Source organism: Marmota flaviventris, chromosome 2, assembly GCF_047511675.1.
Source record: "Marmota flaviventris isolate mMarFla1 chromosome 2, mMarFla1.hap1, whole genome shotgun sequence".
In the NCBI taxonomy this organism is placed as follows: Eukaryota; Metazoa; Chordata; class Mammalia; order Rodentia; family Sciuridae; genus Marmota; species Marmota flaviventris.
In genome coordinates, this window is record NC_092499.1 from 123,166,186 (window position 1) to 123,182,080 (window position 15,895).

At 47.3% G+C, this 15,895-nt stretch overlaps 1 protein-coding gene across 5 annotated transcripts in view; it reads right to left on the minus strand.

Annotated features, from left to right (window-relative positions):
* Positions 1–269: 269 nt before the first annotated feature.
* The window catches only part of Rasgrf1 (Ras protein specific guanine nucleotide releasing factor 1), a 105,588-nt gene continuing 89,962 nt past the window's right edge, over positions 270–15,895 (minus strand). For all 5 annotated transcript variants that reach the window (XM_027922980.2, XM_027922968.2, XM_027922966.2 and 2 more), the window contains 5 exons: positions 15,011–15,208; positions 10,491–10,570; positions 4,343–4,460; positions 2,918–2,986; positions 270–362 (listed from right to left, as the gene is read on the minus strand). In XM_027922980.2, coding sequence (XP_027778781.1) covers positions 270–362; positions 2,918–2,986; positions 4,343–4,460; positions 10,491–10,570; positions 15,011–15,208 — 558 coding nt within the window. The remainder of the gene's footprint in view (positions 363–2,917; positions 2,987–4,342; positions 4,461–10,490; positions 10,571–15,010; positions 15,209–15,895) is intronic.

Genomic DNA, 15,895 nt, shown 5'->3' on the forward strand with positions numbered 1-15,895 from the left:
TGTCTCCCCCTGAGAAGAGAAGAGCGAGGGTCTGGGAGGAGGGACAGCTGTTTGGAGGTAACAGGCACTGCAGAGGGGGGTGGGGGGCGGCCGAGTCTTAAACAGTGCAGAAATTCATATTCCGGTTCTACAGGAATCTAAGAACGAGAACGGATTTGTATTCTTGGAGAAGCACATACGGAAGAGGAAAATCCAGAGAAACCAAACGAATATGTACACTATCATATAGCACATGTCCAGGGGAGCGGCTAGGTCCCGGTGGGTCGGCTTCAGGTGGGAAGTTTTGGTTCTATTCGGAGAGAAGACTCGTAGAGGCTTTCTTCGTCCATTACAAACGATTGGTCCAGTAAGTATTGGGTTACCTGAGGGCAGAAGAGGGAGGGCAGGATTATAAGCCTCTATGGGAATCTATGGGACTATGACTGGACACCAGGTGTCTCATGAGGCCCAAAGACTCTTGCAGGGGTTAGGCACATATAAGGCAAGAAATATGTTGGGTAATGTTTGTCTTAATATAATCTGTCTTAGTCTCATGTTTAACATTGTCTTTTTCTGTGATTGAAGCCCTGGGTGCAAGCACGGTGTTCAATCACCCAGTAGTATAAACCAAAAAACCATCAAGAGCCCCCAAAAATCCTTTGGAACATTGTTAGAACTTAAAGAATGCTGGTGAGGTGGGCATGGTGACCCACTCCAGCGACAGGAGGATCACAAATTTGAGGCCAGCCTCAGCAACTAAGAGAGGCTCTAAACAACTCAGTGAGACTCTGACTCAAAATAAAAAATAAGGGCTGGGGATGTAGCTCGGTAGGAAGTGCCTTTGGATTCAATCCCCAGTACCAAAAAAAAAAAAAAAAAAAAGTCAGTGAGACTCCTATTCCTCAGGTATCAATCAGGTTATTAAAAGTCATTGAAAATACATATTAATGTATTAATGCCTTGATGTTCCTTAGCATTCCCCCCTTTTGTTGTGGTATAGTATGTATAAGATAAAATGCACTATTTAAACCATTATTAAGTGCACAATTCACCGGCACTAAGTGACAACTCTTTAAGTTACAAGTGTAAATATATGTGTATATGATGTTTTCTCTTATAAGGATAGTATTAAATTATTAGGACACAATTTTTGAGATGCAATTGTTGAATCTTGGAGGCAGGTGGATGGGCATTCACAGTTTTCTCAATGTTTCTGTTGAAAAGTTTCCTAATAAAATGTTTGGACAGAATGTATGCAAACATTAGGGCAAACTGTTGGAGTGTAAAGTCAGGAAGATTCACCCCTGTGAATTAGGTTCTTCTCTTCCTTCTCCCTCCCTACCCCCTCTTCCTCTTGTAAAGTAAGAGAGCAAAACTTAAATCTTGTGGGCAGCTCCCAGCTCCAACAGGGGTCTTTCCAAGATTCATTTGTCAGCTGTTTGGAGCAAATATGCATTCCTCCACCCCCACCCAGAAACCTAGAGCAGAAATGGGGGAAAAAAAGTACTTCTTATTACACATTTGAGAATCTTCTGATAGTTGGGAAAGTCGAGCCTTGTGACTTGTCTTGGCTAACTGACTCTGCCACTGTGAGGGTTGAAACCAACCATCTAGGATGCTGATTAATAGTCACAGATGAGATGACTCTAAAGTTTTCTTAGGAGCTTACTCCCACCACCTCTAGGAAGATGACTTAAGATGTCACAGTCTGGTTTAACCCATACCCGTGGATAAAGATATGGTGATTTACCACCATGTGAAAGAGGCTAGTCTTTTAGTCTTAGCTTGTGCTCCATGGGAACATTCCTTTCTTTAATATACAATTCTCTATGTTCCCAAACCCTCTGGGGTTGAGCAGACTGATGAGTTAGTTTCTTTCCATAATAAGCATAGTCAAAATAAATTTCCCTCAGATGTTTTTCTTTAGTGGGATACTGGCTGCAGATACCACCGTGGCAAGGCTATTAATGAAAGAAGTTTGAAGAGCCATAATATTTACTTGTATTGTACATTAGAGCTTCAGGAAAAGCTTAAAGAAGTGTCTGGAGACAGAAGAAAATGCTGAATTTTTTTTTTTTTTTGTGGGGTGGGGGGTACCGGGGATTGAACTCAGGGGCACTCAACCACTGAGCCACATCCCCAGCCCTATTTTGTATTTTATTTAGAGATAGGGTCCCACTGAGTTACTTAGTGCCTTGCTTTTGCTGAGGCTGGCTTTGAACTCTCGATTCTCCTGTCTCAGCCTCCCGAGCCACTGGGATTGCAGGTGTGAGCCACCATGCCCAGCCTGAACCCTGAAATTTTGCTGGCAAATTCTGAGACTTTCAGGGTACCATGTGACCACAATGCTTTCTAGAGGGAGCAGCCCCTGTGTGGTCTACATGGCAACGCTGGATGAACACAAACATAGTCCCCCAAATGCTGCTGAATCACATGGATAGTTTGTTTTAGTTTGGTGCTGGGGATTGAACCCAGGGGTACTTTACCACCAAGCTACATCCCCAGTCCTTTTTATTTTTATTTTCAAGATAGGGCCTCACTAAGTTGCCCAGGCTGGCCTCAAATTTGTGATCCTGCTGTTTTAGCCTTCTAATTCACTTACCTATAATCTTCCAAGTATAGATGTGCACCATCCTTCCCATTTAGCATTTTTCAAAAAGATATGTTTATTTCTTGCCCAAGGGAGATCAGACACATCTGTGAACTATCCTTTGGGAAGTTAGATCAGAAAAGAATCATAAGATAAGACGGGTCTGATTTGAACAAGGGGCAGCTCTGACCAGGGGGACAGGGAGCAGGGACGCCTTCTTTACAGGGATGGCATAGTGAGCTGGGCCCACGAGGATTTAGGAAGGGAAAGCCCGCAGGCGTGCAGGGAAAAGGGCGGAAGGCTGTGCCACTGTGAAGGAGCCAGGAGTCGGTAAAGCTGGCCGCTTACCTTTGCTTGGTGCTCTATTTTGTAGGCAGTTTGTTGAAACTGGCGAATCTCTCGGATGATGTGGGATATCTGTGGGAGGGAAGGAGTTTTAGAAGACAGTCTGCTTTCTTAATTGTCCTTCTTCTCACCCTTTGCAGGACTGAAGAGCATAGTGCTAAGTCTGAAGTCAGACTCTCTTAACTCCATTCCTGTTGCCTCCAGGAGGGTCCCACTGAGGTACCCTATGGTTTTCCCTCTGTCCCTCCCTCCTTTCCTTCCTTCCCATTTTTCTCTCTTCCTCTCTCCATTTCTCTCTCTCTCTCTTTTTGTGGTGCTGTGATGGAACCCAGGGCTTCATACCTGTCAGGCAAGCTCTACCATGGAGCTGCACCTCACTCCATTTGTAGTTTTCTACTATTTTGGTACCAGGAATTGAACTTAACCACTGAGTCACATCCCCAGCCCTTTTTAAAATATTTTATTTAGAGACAAAGTCTTGCTGAGTTGCTCAGGGCCTCGCTAAGTGGCCGATCTCTAAGTGACTGAGATGGGCTTTGGACTCATGATCCTCCTGTCTTAGCCTTCTGAGCCGCTGGGATTATAGGCATGCACCACTACAACTGGCTTGTAGTTTTTTTTAACCTGTTTCTAAGAGTGATACTTGTCAAGTTTCTATGCACTGATTATGCTAATGATTGAAAGGAGGAAAAAAAAAAAAACCTCCCTCAGTCAGTGGCAAAAACTTTCAACATTGCTATATAAAACCTTTCAACAACAGCAAAAGTCGGAGGGATCTAGGTGTCTAACATGTGTAAGACACGATGTGAAAGTGCCCCTCACCAGGATGGGGCTTCTAACTTAGTTTTGATAGAGAAACACTTTTGATTAAACTTGGGGTCCTATTTTACAGCAGAGGCCCTCTGTTGAAGTGAGGTTGGGAAAAGCTGGAAGTCCCACTCCAGCTAGGAGAAGTTTTCTTGGACCCCTCCCACATCCTGGATTTTTTTTTTTTTTTTTGAGAAAATTTAGGAGGTGCTGCATAAGTGACTTTACTTTAGCCACATAAGGCAAGTGTTTCTATGAAAAATAATGGATGTGGTGTGAATGAAGGTGCAGGATTTGGAGTCAGACTGACCTGGGCTGCAGGCCTGGCTCTGCCCTTGTGATGCAACCTTGAGCTGATCACCTGACCTCACCAAGCCTTAGTCTGTATAGTGGAGATAATAAGAGCACCTGCCCCTCAGCTTGTTGCTTAGCACCTACCAAATGCTACCATGCACCAATGACAGTGATGCTTCTTATTGGAGCAGCCCACTCTGGCTTCTGGTGGGGAAACATGTGGAGCAGGCTGAGTTGGGGGTGGAGCCTGGGTGGCTCCAGGTTGAGTCTGGGTTTTGGTTCCCCTCCCCCAACCATCCTCCCCCACAGCCACACCCGGAAACACACCATTCTCATCTTGGAGAAGTTGACCAGGCCGTCCTCCGTGTAATTGGGCGTCCCCTCCTCGATGAAGGCCAGGTCAGTGAGGTACATCCCCAGATAAGGGACACAGGGTGGGTCACAACTTGGAAGCAAATGACATTAACAAATGTTTTTCACTTAAAAAAAGAAACTTCTGCTAAGAACAGAACACTCCCTGCCCCCATGCATATTTTGCTTGGCTAGAGGCAAAGAATTTTTCTTTAACAATAATAATAGTACATAATAATACTGTCCAGTGGGCCTGGGGTCCCTCCTCTGGGGAGGGGGTAATGGGGTGCTGCTTGGGCCTCTTGCACAGGCTGGTCTGTTCCAACTGTCTCAATGAGTCAGAAGGCCCCCTCTACCTCTCTGCCCTACGTCCCAGTCAGAGTCCTTGGACTCTGCTGCCCCAGCTCCCTCCTGGTCCACCTTTGCTGTCTTTTCACTACTCTCCATCCAGATCCTACCCCGCGGGCTCTCCTGCCAGCCACCCTGTCCAGCATCCTCTCCCTCTTTGTTCCCTGACATTCATCCTCTGCCTCCACTGGGCTTGGGTTACCATAGCAAGAGACCTTGGCCTTCTGAGTTCACTTTCCTGGAAGTGGCTTCTGGGTCGGGTTTAGGTGATGTTTCCATGACTGGGGACTCTTAGGGATCTGCATTTTCAGGAGATGGGGCCTAGGTGTGATGGGCCGGCCACACCTTGGACTGATGGGCCCTGTGATGGAGTCCAGCAGCCACTATGCTCTGGTAGGACTCCCTTTAGCCCTTCAGGGGATTCCTCACACGGTGCTCTCAGCTCAGCACACAGAGGTCGGTGGAATTGCTGTGAGTGATGCAGGTGACCTTCATTTCCAGCCCAGCTTCCTGGTTTCCTCATGGCCATTTATAATCCTGCCATGCTGGAGGGAATGAGGCAGGTAGGATGGCAGAGCTAGAACAGAAACAGCCCTGTCCCTCACCTGCATGCTGTGTGACCTGGGCCTGTCCTTCTCCTCTCTGGTCCTCAGGTTCCCCATGTACACTGGCACTGATGCCAGCTAAGACAATTTTAGGTGGCCTGGGAGTCGATTATTATTATTTTTGGCACTAGGGATTAAACCCAGGGGTGCTTTACTACTGAATTACATTCCTAGTCTTTTTTTGTAAATTTTAAATTTTGAGCCAGGGTCTTGCTAACTTGCTTAGGGCCTAGCTAAGTTGGGGAGGCTGGCCTGGAGCTTGTGATCCTCCTGCCTCAGCCTCCCAAGTTGCCGGCATGCACTACTGCACTTGGCTCTGGGAGTTGATTTTAAGTGATGCACATATTAAATAACATTGATTCACATGGTAAGAAACTTAAGATTTTCAAATTTTCCCTTGGTGCTCCAAAACAGCCTCATTTGGGTAGCATGTCTTTGACACTTTCAACACTCATCATTCTTCTCTCCCTGCTTTTCCTCCTTTTTAAACAAATAGTAACAAGTATCAGTATCAGAGTATTGGCAAGCATCAAAATCCAGACAGAATTTAAATTTTTTACCTGATAATCTTGTGTTCACAGTAAATATGCTGATTTTCCCATTGATTGTTACCACATATAATTATCTTAAATTTATTTTGGGGAATAAGTGAGTTCAAGGAGATTACTAAGTAAATGCTAGGACAGTTGGCACATGGGCATGGCAAAGCCGTGACAGAGGCAGAAACCTGGTGTAAGAGAGCAGTGGAGAGAGGGCTTTCTGAGTCTTGGTCCTGTCATGGGAGCCAAAATCAACTTAGGAGGGTGTAGACTGGATTGAAAAAACGTGGAACAGATAATACCTGAGTTGACTGCATGGAATAAAGATAGATATGTTGTTGAATATTTGTTCTTATATTTGGTACAAATATGCATTTGTACCCAGGATTGTAACTTCAAATTACACACATACACAGGCACACACACACTTTTTTTTTGGGTGGGTGGTGCTAGGGCTGGAACATAGGGCCTCATGCTTGCTAGATAAATGCTTTAACACTGAGCCACAGTCCCAGCTCATAATATATCTATATCTATATATCTATACCATTTATTTCTCTCTATATTTTTAACAGTGAGCTATGATAAGATAAATGTAAGGCTCATCCTGGACCTTGGAGGACCTCCCTGGGTTCATCTGGCCTTTCTAGTGGGTGACTATCAGGTGCTCAGTCTTTATTTCTCTCTGTCATGCTCAAGTCTGAGGCTTGGGCTCATGAAGCTGATGGAGAAATAACCCAAAGACCTGGGACATGCCCTGGGGTTGGAAGTCTGGGGCATTTGGCTGTGTGCAGGTTCCACAGGATGCTCTCCCCCTCCACTGGTCACCTCCACATGGGATGGCAGCCAGATACCCAGGGGTGCTTGAAGGAAGAAGGGAGAAGGGGGCAGCTAGGGGATTGACAACGGGTCTGTGAACAATCCAAAGGGTCAGAGGGTTTCAAAAAGCCTTTTAGGTTCTCTGAATACTGAGACCAGAGAAAGAGATCAGGGGTAGATTTCCCTGAGGTGTTTATGGGGGTTCATGATCCAATGGTGAGAAGGAAACTTATTTGCAGTTTAATCATTTGCAAGAGTGCCAGCAGCCCTATCAAATTCTGTCCCTATTTACTGTCTCATAGAGAGGGGCCTTGGATGAGGGGGCTAGAAAACAATATCTCCCCACGCCCGGCCCCATACACTCTCCCAGAATCCTGCAGGTAAATGTCTGGGGTTGGCAGAGTGAGATAGAAGGCTGGCGGAGGGCTCCAAAGGCACCCTGCCTGGGGACTGAACCACTCTGAGCTTCTGAATGACAAGGGAAGTATTTTGGAGGCTCCATAGTGGCAAGATATCCAAAGACTGGCCTGTTCTAAACCTTCATGGGGGCATCTTGGCTATCTCAGGTGGGATCCAGCCTTGCCCCTGGCCAGGGTTTACCCAGCAAAGCTGATTGTGGGGGTGCTTCCTCTGTTGGCAGAGCTCTTGCGTGCCTATAGCAAATGTTTTAGGGGGCAGAGCAGGAAGCACCCCACCCCATCCTAAGAGCTGCAGCTGGCTTCCTGGGCAGTGCCTTATGGTGGCACCCTAATGCCTAGTGACACCTGGCATCTGAGCCTTGCCTGTGGTCATTCTGAGTCCCCAGGCTTGATTGATGTTTCTTTCTATCAAGAAGTTCTTGATGATGTCAGGTGAAATAATATAATGGAGGTCAAGCTGTGCCAGGCACTGAAAGTGAGGTGAGTCTGTTCCTCCTGCTCATTGCCAAGCCTCAGGAAGTAGGCCCATGATATGGCATCCCTGTCCTTCCCTGACCCCTGCACCTTCTCCCACCCCTACATCTTCTCCCTTCCCTGGGTCGGGTCATCAGTCTCTGCTGGTGTGGTTGGGCACCTCCTTTCCTTCTCCCATCTCAAGGCCTGGTGAGGGGCATTCAGGGAGGGCTTGAGGGGCACTTGGGGCTGGGCTCTGTGGGCTAAATCCCTAAGTTTCAGGGTCCAAAGGTCTGGCATGAACTATAAGGCAATTAGGACCTTGGACTTTGCAAGAAATATTTCAGTGTGGTGGGTTGGAAGCCCCATCTTGCTTTTTGCCCCCTAGGTTCCAAGATAGAAATAGGTACTTGACTTTGCTGAAGCCTCAAAACTCTGGAACTCTGGAACATCAGCCTTTGGATTCATGGTATTCACAAAGATAAACAGATTGTTACCCCATTTAAAGAGTGTAGGGGGATGGCCTGATGGTCAGCTGGCTGTCACATTCCTCCAGGGTAGTTTCCTTTCTTAATTTAGGGGAAGAACGTACAGTAAAAGGCTGTCCTCTGTATTTCTCTAAATCAAGGACTTCCTGTTCTAATTTAAGACAAATGGTACAGATATGCAAATGGAGAAGTCAAAACCAGAAATGACCAAATTTTACTGCTAAAATTTAGTGCACGGAGCTGTTCTGATCACTGAGAAATTGTCATGTGGTGACAGTTTTGTGGGCTTAGCAAGGGTGTAGGTTCAAGGAATAAGAAGGGGTGCTAATGTCATTCTTAGGGTGGCTAGGCAGGAAGCTGAAGGGGTACCCATGGTGAGGGTTGTAGGTGGACCAGGGGATATTTAGGAACTTGGCTGGGAGGCTGGAGTGCAAGATTTGGGAGTAAAGCCTTGGCAGGTAAAGGCAGTAAGTCCATTCTCCAGCCTGGTGCTGGCACAAGAGTGGAGATTTTAATGACAGGACATAGGAATGGGGCTGAGAACCCACCCAGTGAGATCCATCCCAGGGTCTTGTCTGGGTGGATCACCAACTATGCCTGCAGACTGCTAACTTGTTTCTTCTGCCCATTGTCCCCTGCCTGCTGAGACAGGGTTCACCCAATGTTGCTCTACATGAAACCTTAGAGCCTTAGAAGAAAAGGAGCAGGGCGGACTTGGCCCAGGCTCTCTTTGCCTCCTTCCTGTGCACCGCTGGCCCTACAAGGTCAGAACCTGGTTTGCATAAAGGTCTTAGCTCCCAGATTGCCCAAAGGCTCTGCCCTGTGCTATAGCCGAGAGTCCTGGGGGTGGCACTTACACAGGCCCACAGGTAACCTGAAAGAGGGAAGACAGTCAGGATGGGGACTCAGACAGAATGGGGGGCCACGGAGGCAGTGGAGGTGGCGGTGGCTGCGGCAGACGAAGAAGCCATGTGAAGGAGGCGGATGGAGCGGCGCCCGGGGGCAGACGGACAAGTTGCCGAATGCACGGTGGGGCTTTTCCCCACAAGCACAGTCCACAGGGGCTCCAGGGAGCCCTGGCGGAGGAGAGACGGCCGGACAGCACAGATGGGTGGAACATCTGTCTGAGGACACAAACAAAGTGGAGATGGTCAAGGCAATGATACACGAAGCTGGCGAAGGACGGATCAAGTAGGCGGGAAGGAAACAAGAAGGGGAGGCAGATGAGGCCAGCAGAGTAGGAGTGGGCAGGCATCAAAGCCACTGTCAAGGGCTGGAGGCTTTGGCTGTCCCAGTCCCAGGTGCCAGGGGTGGGGACCTCTATCGGCAGGGGTCATGAGATCCCTCACAGTAGGGAGGAGGATTCCTGACTCTATAGGGTACCAGCACTCCAGGTCTCCCAGGGCCTCTCAAAGTTCCAGTGAGTAGCCAGCCAGGCAAGGAGGGAAAAGAACAGTCAACAATGAAAAGAGGGCAGAGCCGTGCGGAAGTCTGAAGGAAGCATCCAGTGGCAGCGGCACATGCAAAGCCCACATTTCATGAGTGTGTGGCCACAGTGCTCAGTGGGCGGAGCCACTGCTTCCCTGGAAGAGGCTGCCCAGACCTCATGGGACACAGTTCAAGGGAAACCTCAGAGCACTGGCCTTGGAGGCCTGCCTGGGCCGAGTCTGGGCTCCAGTGCTACGGCCACGTTTCCTTGGCATAAGCCACTAGCCCCTCAGCTTTTGTCTGGAAAAACAGGATGGGAGGAGCTGCCTTAGGGTAGTAGTTCTCAGGAGGGGCAATTTCAGCAATGTCTGGAGACATTTCTGGAGGGGGCTCTTAGCATCTCATGGGTAGAAGCCAGGAATGCTGCTAAGGATCCCATAGTGTATAAGATAGCCCCTACAACCGAACCATCCTGGTCAGAGTGACAAGAGTGTGGGGTGGAGAAACCTGCCTCACAGGCAGTGTTGAGGGGTAGAGAAGGCTCTTTGCAAACAGGTGTGATTTTTGGTAAAAATGTATTTCTTTGATTCTGAGACGCCACTGTCTGTAATCTGCACTCTTGTTTTGATGACTCATTTTCAAGAAAAAAGAAAAGACAACCACATTAAACACATTGACTTGAAGACATACTCTGAGGTCAGAATTCTTAAAAGAAAAAAAAAAAGTGCATTGAGAATCAAGGAATCCGGCACCTCTATTGTCATTAGCACCACCACCATGCTTCTGGGGATTCCAGTGTCCCTCCTCTGCTTCTCTCAGGAAATGCTACCAAACCCTGGAGTTTCTCTGGTAGAGGACAAAGCTGAACCTTCTTTGGGGTCCGGGAATCCTAGGGGTCTTGTGGGAAGACAGAGGGAAAGACAGACAAACAGACCTCCTGCTCTGGCTGGTGTGGCATGTGGATGTCTCTGCAATGCAGTTCTACAACTTTAAACAGAAAAGTGACAAAATAACACATAACTTACTTTTTCAGAGCTTCTCTGAGATTCTTAAATCTGCCCTCTGATGACACAAGCTTTTGGAGCTTATCAATCAAAGCTTTTGTCTAGAAGGAATTAGAAGCATTTACTAACACACAGCACACATCAAGGCCCATGGCTCTGGCCCACACTTCAGCATGCTGTCCTCCAGGGTGCCAGAGCCACATCTGCTTTGGATTTGAGAACTTTTTGTGTCTGGCAACCTTGCCCCCACCTCCTTAGGAGTCAGGCCTGGGCCCTCACTGTGTGTGTTGGTCCTCACACACATTTCTCAGAGTACAGAAGTGGGAGCCTGAATGTGCTATAGTCCTCAGAAACACTGCTGGATCCTAAACCAGGTAGTGAGAAGGATTTGGTGGGTGACTCCAAGAAGCCTGTGTTCTGAGCAGGAAATGGCTGATTTTCTATTATCATACTTCACATGAACTCTATCCAAAGGATGTGACCATCTTCTCACACCTTCACTCTTATGTGCCAGAAACACTTCCAAATTTAAGACTCAAGACAAAAGATGGCAGATGAATTGATCATCAAAGAAGACAAGGCCTGGGTGGAGAAGAGGAAGCCCCAGGTTGAAGGGTTGCCACATGATCATCCCAGGCCCAGCTCACCCATCAGCTGGAGCCGAGTTCCAGTGGCTGGAGTTTGCCTGAAAAGACCAGTGCTGTGTTGGGTCTGGCTTGCACTCCTTTTCAGATGTGGTCTAAGGGAAGTCCCTTCACTTCTGGGGTTCTCAGCTCCATCATTTATAAAAGAGTGAGATGATTTGTGACGTCCTTTCTAGCTCTGGTCCTCAAAAATCCAGAATGTGGCTGAGAAACTATGCTGGAGAATGGCCATGGGCCACCAGACGCACTCATCAGCCTGGAAGAGGTCACGGCCATAGATGTGCTGGGTCAGATTTAATCTGAGAAATAAGCCCATGAATGACAAACTAAGTATCCATGCTGATGGAAGATGGAATCAATGTACACCCTTTGAGGGAAAAAAAGGGCAGAACACCCCATTTGGTTTAGTGCCTCATCAACAAGGAGAAGAAATATTAGTGCCTGGTGTGGACTGACTGTGATCAGAACACAAATGTATTCTGGATATGGTGACAGAGACATGCACCAGGATGGCACCACCCATACCAAGTCAGGTGATTCTGCATTCCTTGAGAGTCTGCTCTCAGATGCCTGGCAAAGCCTATCTACGCAGGCCAACCTCTGCCCAGGGCCTCTGCTTCCTTCCTGCCTTGATCCCTTCCCAGAGCTGCACCCTCCTTCCTCTTCTTGTCCACCCACCTTCAGAGGAATGACCTGAGATGACTTGAGGTCAGATGTGGGAACCGAACATCAGAAGACCTGGGGCCTCCCTGGACTCTGTCACCCACCCTTGACATGCCCATGGGCAAATCACCACTCCACGCATCTTGACGGGCCTCAGTCTCTCACCTAGGAAATGAGAGGGGTGATCCAAGTGTTCCCTAAGAGCAGAGCTAGTTCAGATATTGTAGAGTTTTGGGAGACACAGAGAAGCTAGATCAGAAGGTCCTGGTGGCCACATACTTCTGGGTGAAGTGTCACTGAGTTTTGAGGCCATGAAAAGGTACAGTGGCTGTTCTGAGACATGGTTTTTCTGAAAACATCTGGGGCCAACTATGTCTCTGAGCTGAGCCCATTTTTTTTTTTAAAGACACAAAGAGAATTTTAATATTTATTTTCTTTTTAGTTTTCGGCGGACACAACATCTTTGTTTGTATGTGGTGCTGAGGATCGAACCCGGGCCGCACGCATGCCAGGCGAGCGCGCTACCGCTTGAGCCACATCCCCAGCCCATGAGCTGAGCCCATTTTGATCCCTTTCATATACATGTGAACTCTGTTGTGTCTGCTCCTTTTTAAGCTGTTGCTTTCTATCCAGGAAAGAGCCGCATGGGCTGGGAGGCCACAGAATTTTCCCAAGTGCTACTCAAAAAGTATGTTTCAGGGCTGGAGTTGTGGCTCAGTAAAGCGCGTCCCTCATATGTGTGAGGCACTGGGTTTGTACCACATATAAATATACGAATAAAATAAAGGTCCATCAACAACTAAAAAAAAAAAAAGTGTGTTTCACTCTGAAGCAGCTCAAGTATCTTCTGGTTGGGCTGGAGGTTGTCATCTTTTGATGTTCCCTGGGGTACCAGGCCCTCAATCCTGGGCATTTCTGCTGGAATATGGATGCCAGTGGGCAGAAATGGGGCAGGGCTTGAATTATGCCAATGAAACCAGGGATCAAGCAAAGACTCTGCCTTGGAGGCAGTGTCAGGAAGAAAGATGACTATATGGCCTCCAAATTCCCACCCCTTTCTGTTCAACAAATGGAAGACTCTAGAGGCCAAGAATGTTTCCTCCCAAAGAGGCCAAAATGTGTTGTTAGCCAAAAAGAAGCTTTTGTCCCCATATATACAACCATCCTGGGGCAGCAAACGAAACCATGTCACTCATCAGTGCCATCCTCTCCTGCCATCCTATCACTCATCAGATCCTTTCCTGAAGAAGCATAATTATTGGCAAAGAGGAGGGGAGAGAGGTTGAAAGAAGAGAGGAGAAATTGAAATTCCAAAGTACAATTGATTGCTTGTTTCTTGTCCAGAACTGCACTGGACTTCACAAAATGCTTTTCTGCTTTGGGCCAGCAGATTTAAGAAACTGATACAAATGAGCTGCTTAGACTGTTTCAGGCCTCTAAGAAATATGGCCATTTTGATGGGTTACAAGTGTCCCTCAGATACCTGTAGTCATACAATGAATTGCCCCTGGCTGGTGCTGATCAAGCCGTGGCCAGGGACTCCCAGAAGCCCTTGTAGCCAGGCATTGTGCAGATACACAACTACCGTGCACAACTGAGGGCTGGGAGAAGCTGCTGCAGAGGGTGGAGGCCTGGACATACTGCCAGAGGCATCTTTGGTTTTTGGACCAGTTCCTGAATGACATCCTAGAATGCAGGCCACGCTACATACACTGATCACACTAACTTCCCTTGATTTTCACTCTTGGGAGTGAATGGTAGATTCAGGATGGCCAAGGTGGATCCCTCCCAACTCCTTGAGGAAGGTGATACTGTAGAATGAGAGGCCAAGAGATGTAGAGTATAGGTTCCAGGAAGATCCCCATGGGGAGGGAAAGTGAAGCCTGGTCTGGGGAACCCCTGGAATGATGATGTAATCCTGATAGTACAGGATAGGAAGAGAAAGATATTGATCTGGATGAGACCCCCAGACCCTGCTGCCTGAACCCTGGTAGGCCAAATCAGCCCAGATGACTTGGTGGCTCTGCAGAGCTCAAACCTGACTTCACCAGTTTATGACAGCATGTGCCATGTGTGGCTGGATGTCCCTGCAGCCCTGAGCTCCTGTGTCCCCTGCCTCTGTTCTTTCCTGAGCCCACTAACAACAATGGCATCTTTCATGGTTCTTATCCTGATCTTGGCATCTTTGTGGGCCAAGAAGCGAGCAGTCCAACCTTCACGGGATACAAGGGCTTGTCCCTGCACCTCTGCAGCCCTGCTGCAATCAGGGCCTACAGTGACTGAAAGGCTGGGTCAGGGCACCAGAGATGTCCCAGGACTTTCCTGATTTGGCAGCTTATCTAAGTAGGAAGGATTTCTGGATCTGCTTCAGGATTGGTAGGTAGGATCATGACCTGCCATTGGCATGAAGAGGGTAGTGAGGGGCAGGTGATAAAAAGAACAGTGAAGGGGACACAGTATGCAAATTCAGAGTGTGTAGATGAGACAGGCCCCTTGGAGACACTGGGTCCTGCATGCCCACCCATTTGAAGGACCATAGACACTGTTGCCAAGGTATCAGTGCCTTTAGAGGCTTCCCCTATCCATGGTGGTTAGGCTGCTTGTCCAGCCTCTTGTGGACACACAGGCTGGGGTTGGGACATCCACCATGTATACCAGGTAAGTGATCCAAGTGCCTCATTATGACCTCCTTTAAGGAAAGCTACCCAGTCATGACCCTTTTATTCCTGAGAAGGAATTCACCTTATAGTTTTTCAGAATCATGTTCTGAATGAACAAAGACCAAACTCATATTTAAGATGATGAATTACCCCATGAGTAACAGGGACCAAGTAATTTTGGTGGCCAGAGGGCTGGTGAAATCAGAGTTTCGACAAGGGATCATTTATCCTATCCTCAGCTGCACTGAAGATCTGGGCTGAGATATCCATAAAGACACCACTTTTGTTCCAATCCAAGAAAAAGAGTGTTGAGGCCAATAATCACCACTTCTCACTTCCCACATTGGGGTATTAATTACTCACGTGAGAATTACATCTCACAGGGCCCACTCCCACATTTGTGGGCCTCATATCTGGTCCTGGTTGACAAAGGGGATGTGACTCTGTTTTGCCTGTGAGTAAAACATCCCAGTCCTTTACCCTCCTCTGGATGCCCAATGGCCAGCCCTCTGGTCTTCCTGCCCCAACCCCAGCCCAGCCCCACGTGGCAACAGTGCCAGCCTCTTGCCTGCACCTGCTTAGAGACTTTGAGCCATGTCTTTTTGAGCCGGAAGATTGCACTCCGGTTCATGGAGGAGGTGATCTCCAGCACGGCGTTGTAGTTGTGTAAGCAGCGACATATGTCAGCCACAGCTACCCACTTCTCGATGGCGCTCACCCTTGCATTGATGTCCTCATTGCGGATGATTTCTGAAGCGATCAAGTTACTGATCTTTAAGCCAATGCAATGAGACAGGAAAAAAATAAGAGGAATAATTATTATAAAGATGACAAAACATCATTGTTTGCAGATACGACTGCCTTTTGAAAATGGCAAAAGAATGAATTGGAAACTTCAAGAACAAGAATAGAGTTCATTGGGATGACTGGTTAAGAACTCAATATACAAAAATGAGAAGTTTTATTTAAGTTGGCAATAACTAATTTGAAAATACTATGAAAACAGATTATCTTCAAAATAACAATGGGGATTTGTAGTTACCTAGGAACTTAAATAATTTAGAATCATGTAGGATTTTACATGGGAGGGAAAAGACACAAACCAAAGGGTATAAAAGTCTTGAAAAATGGAGAAAGAGATCACTTTCCCAAATGGGAATGTAAACATACAATTTTTCTCAAAATTAATACATGAGTTTTAATGTAATCAATTAAAACCCAGTGGGAGTTTCCTCTAGAGCTTACAAAGTTCTAGATTCTAAAGTTTATCTGGAACAATCAATAGTTACAAAGGGCCAAGCTTTGAGGGAATCTCCCTCCATATGTCCTGCTTGGTTAGACATACAGTCTGAGGCTTTGCTCACCTCACATACACAGTAGAAGAGACCTCAACCCAGCCAATAATCACATTCCACAAATAATTCAAGTTTGGGTTGTATTTTGAGTAGCTAGGAATGTG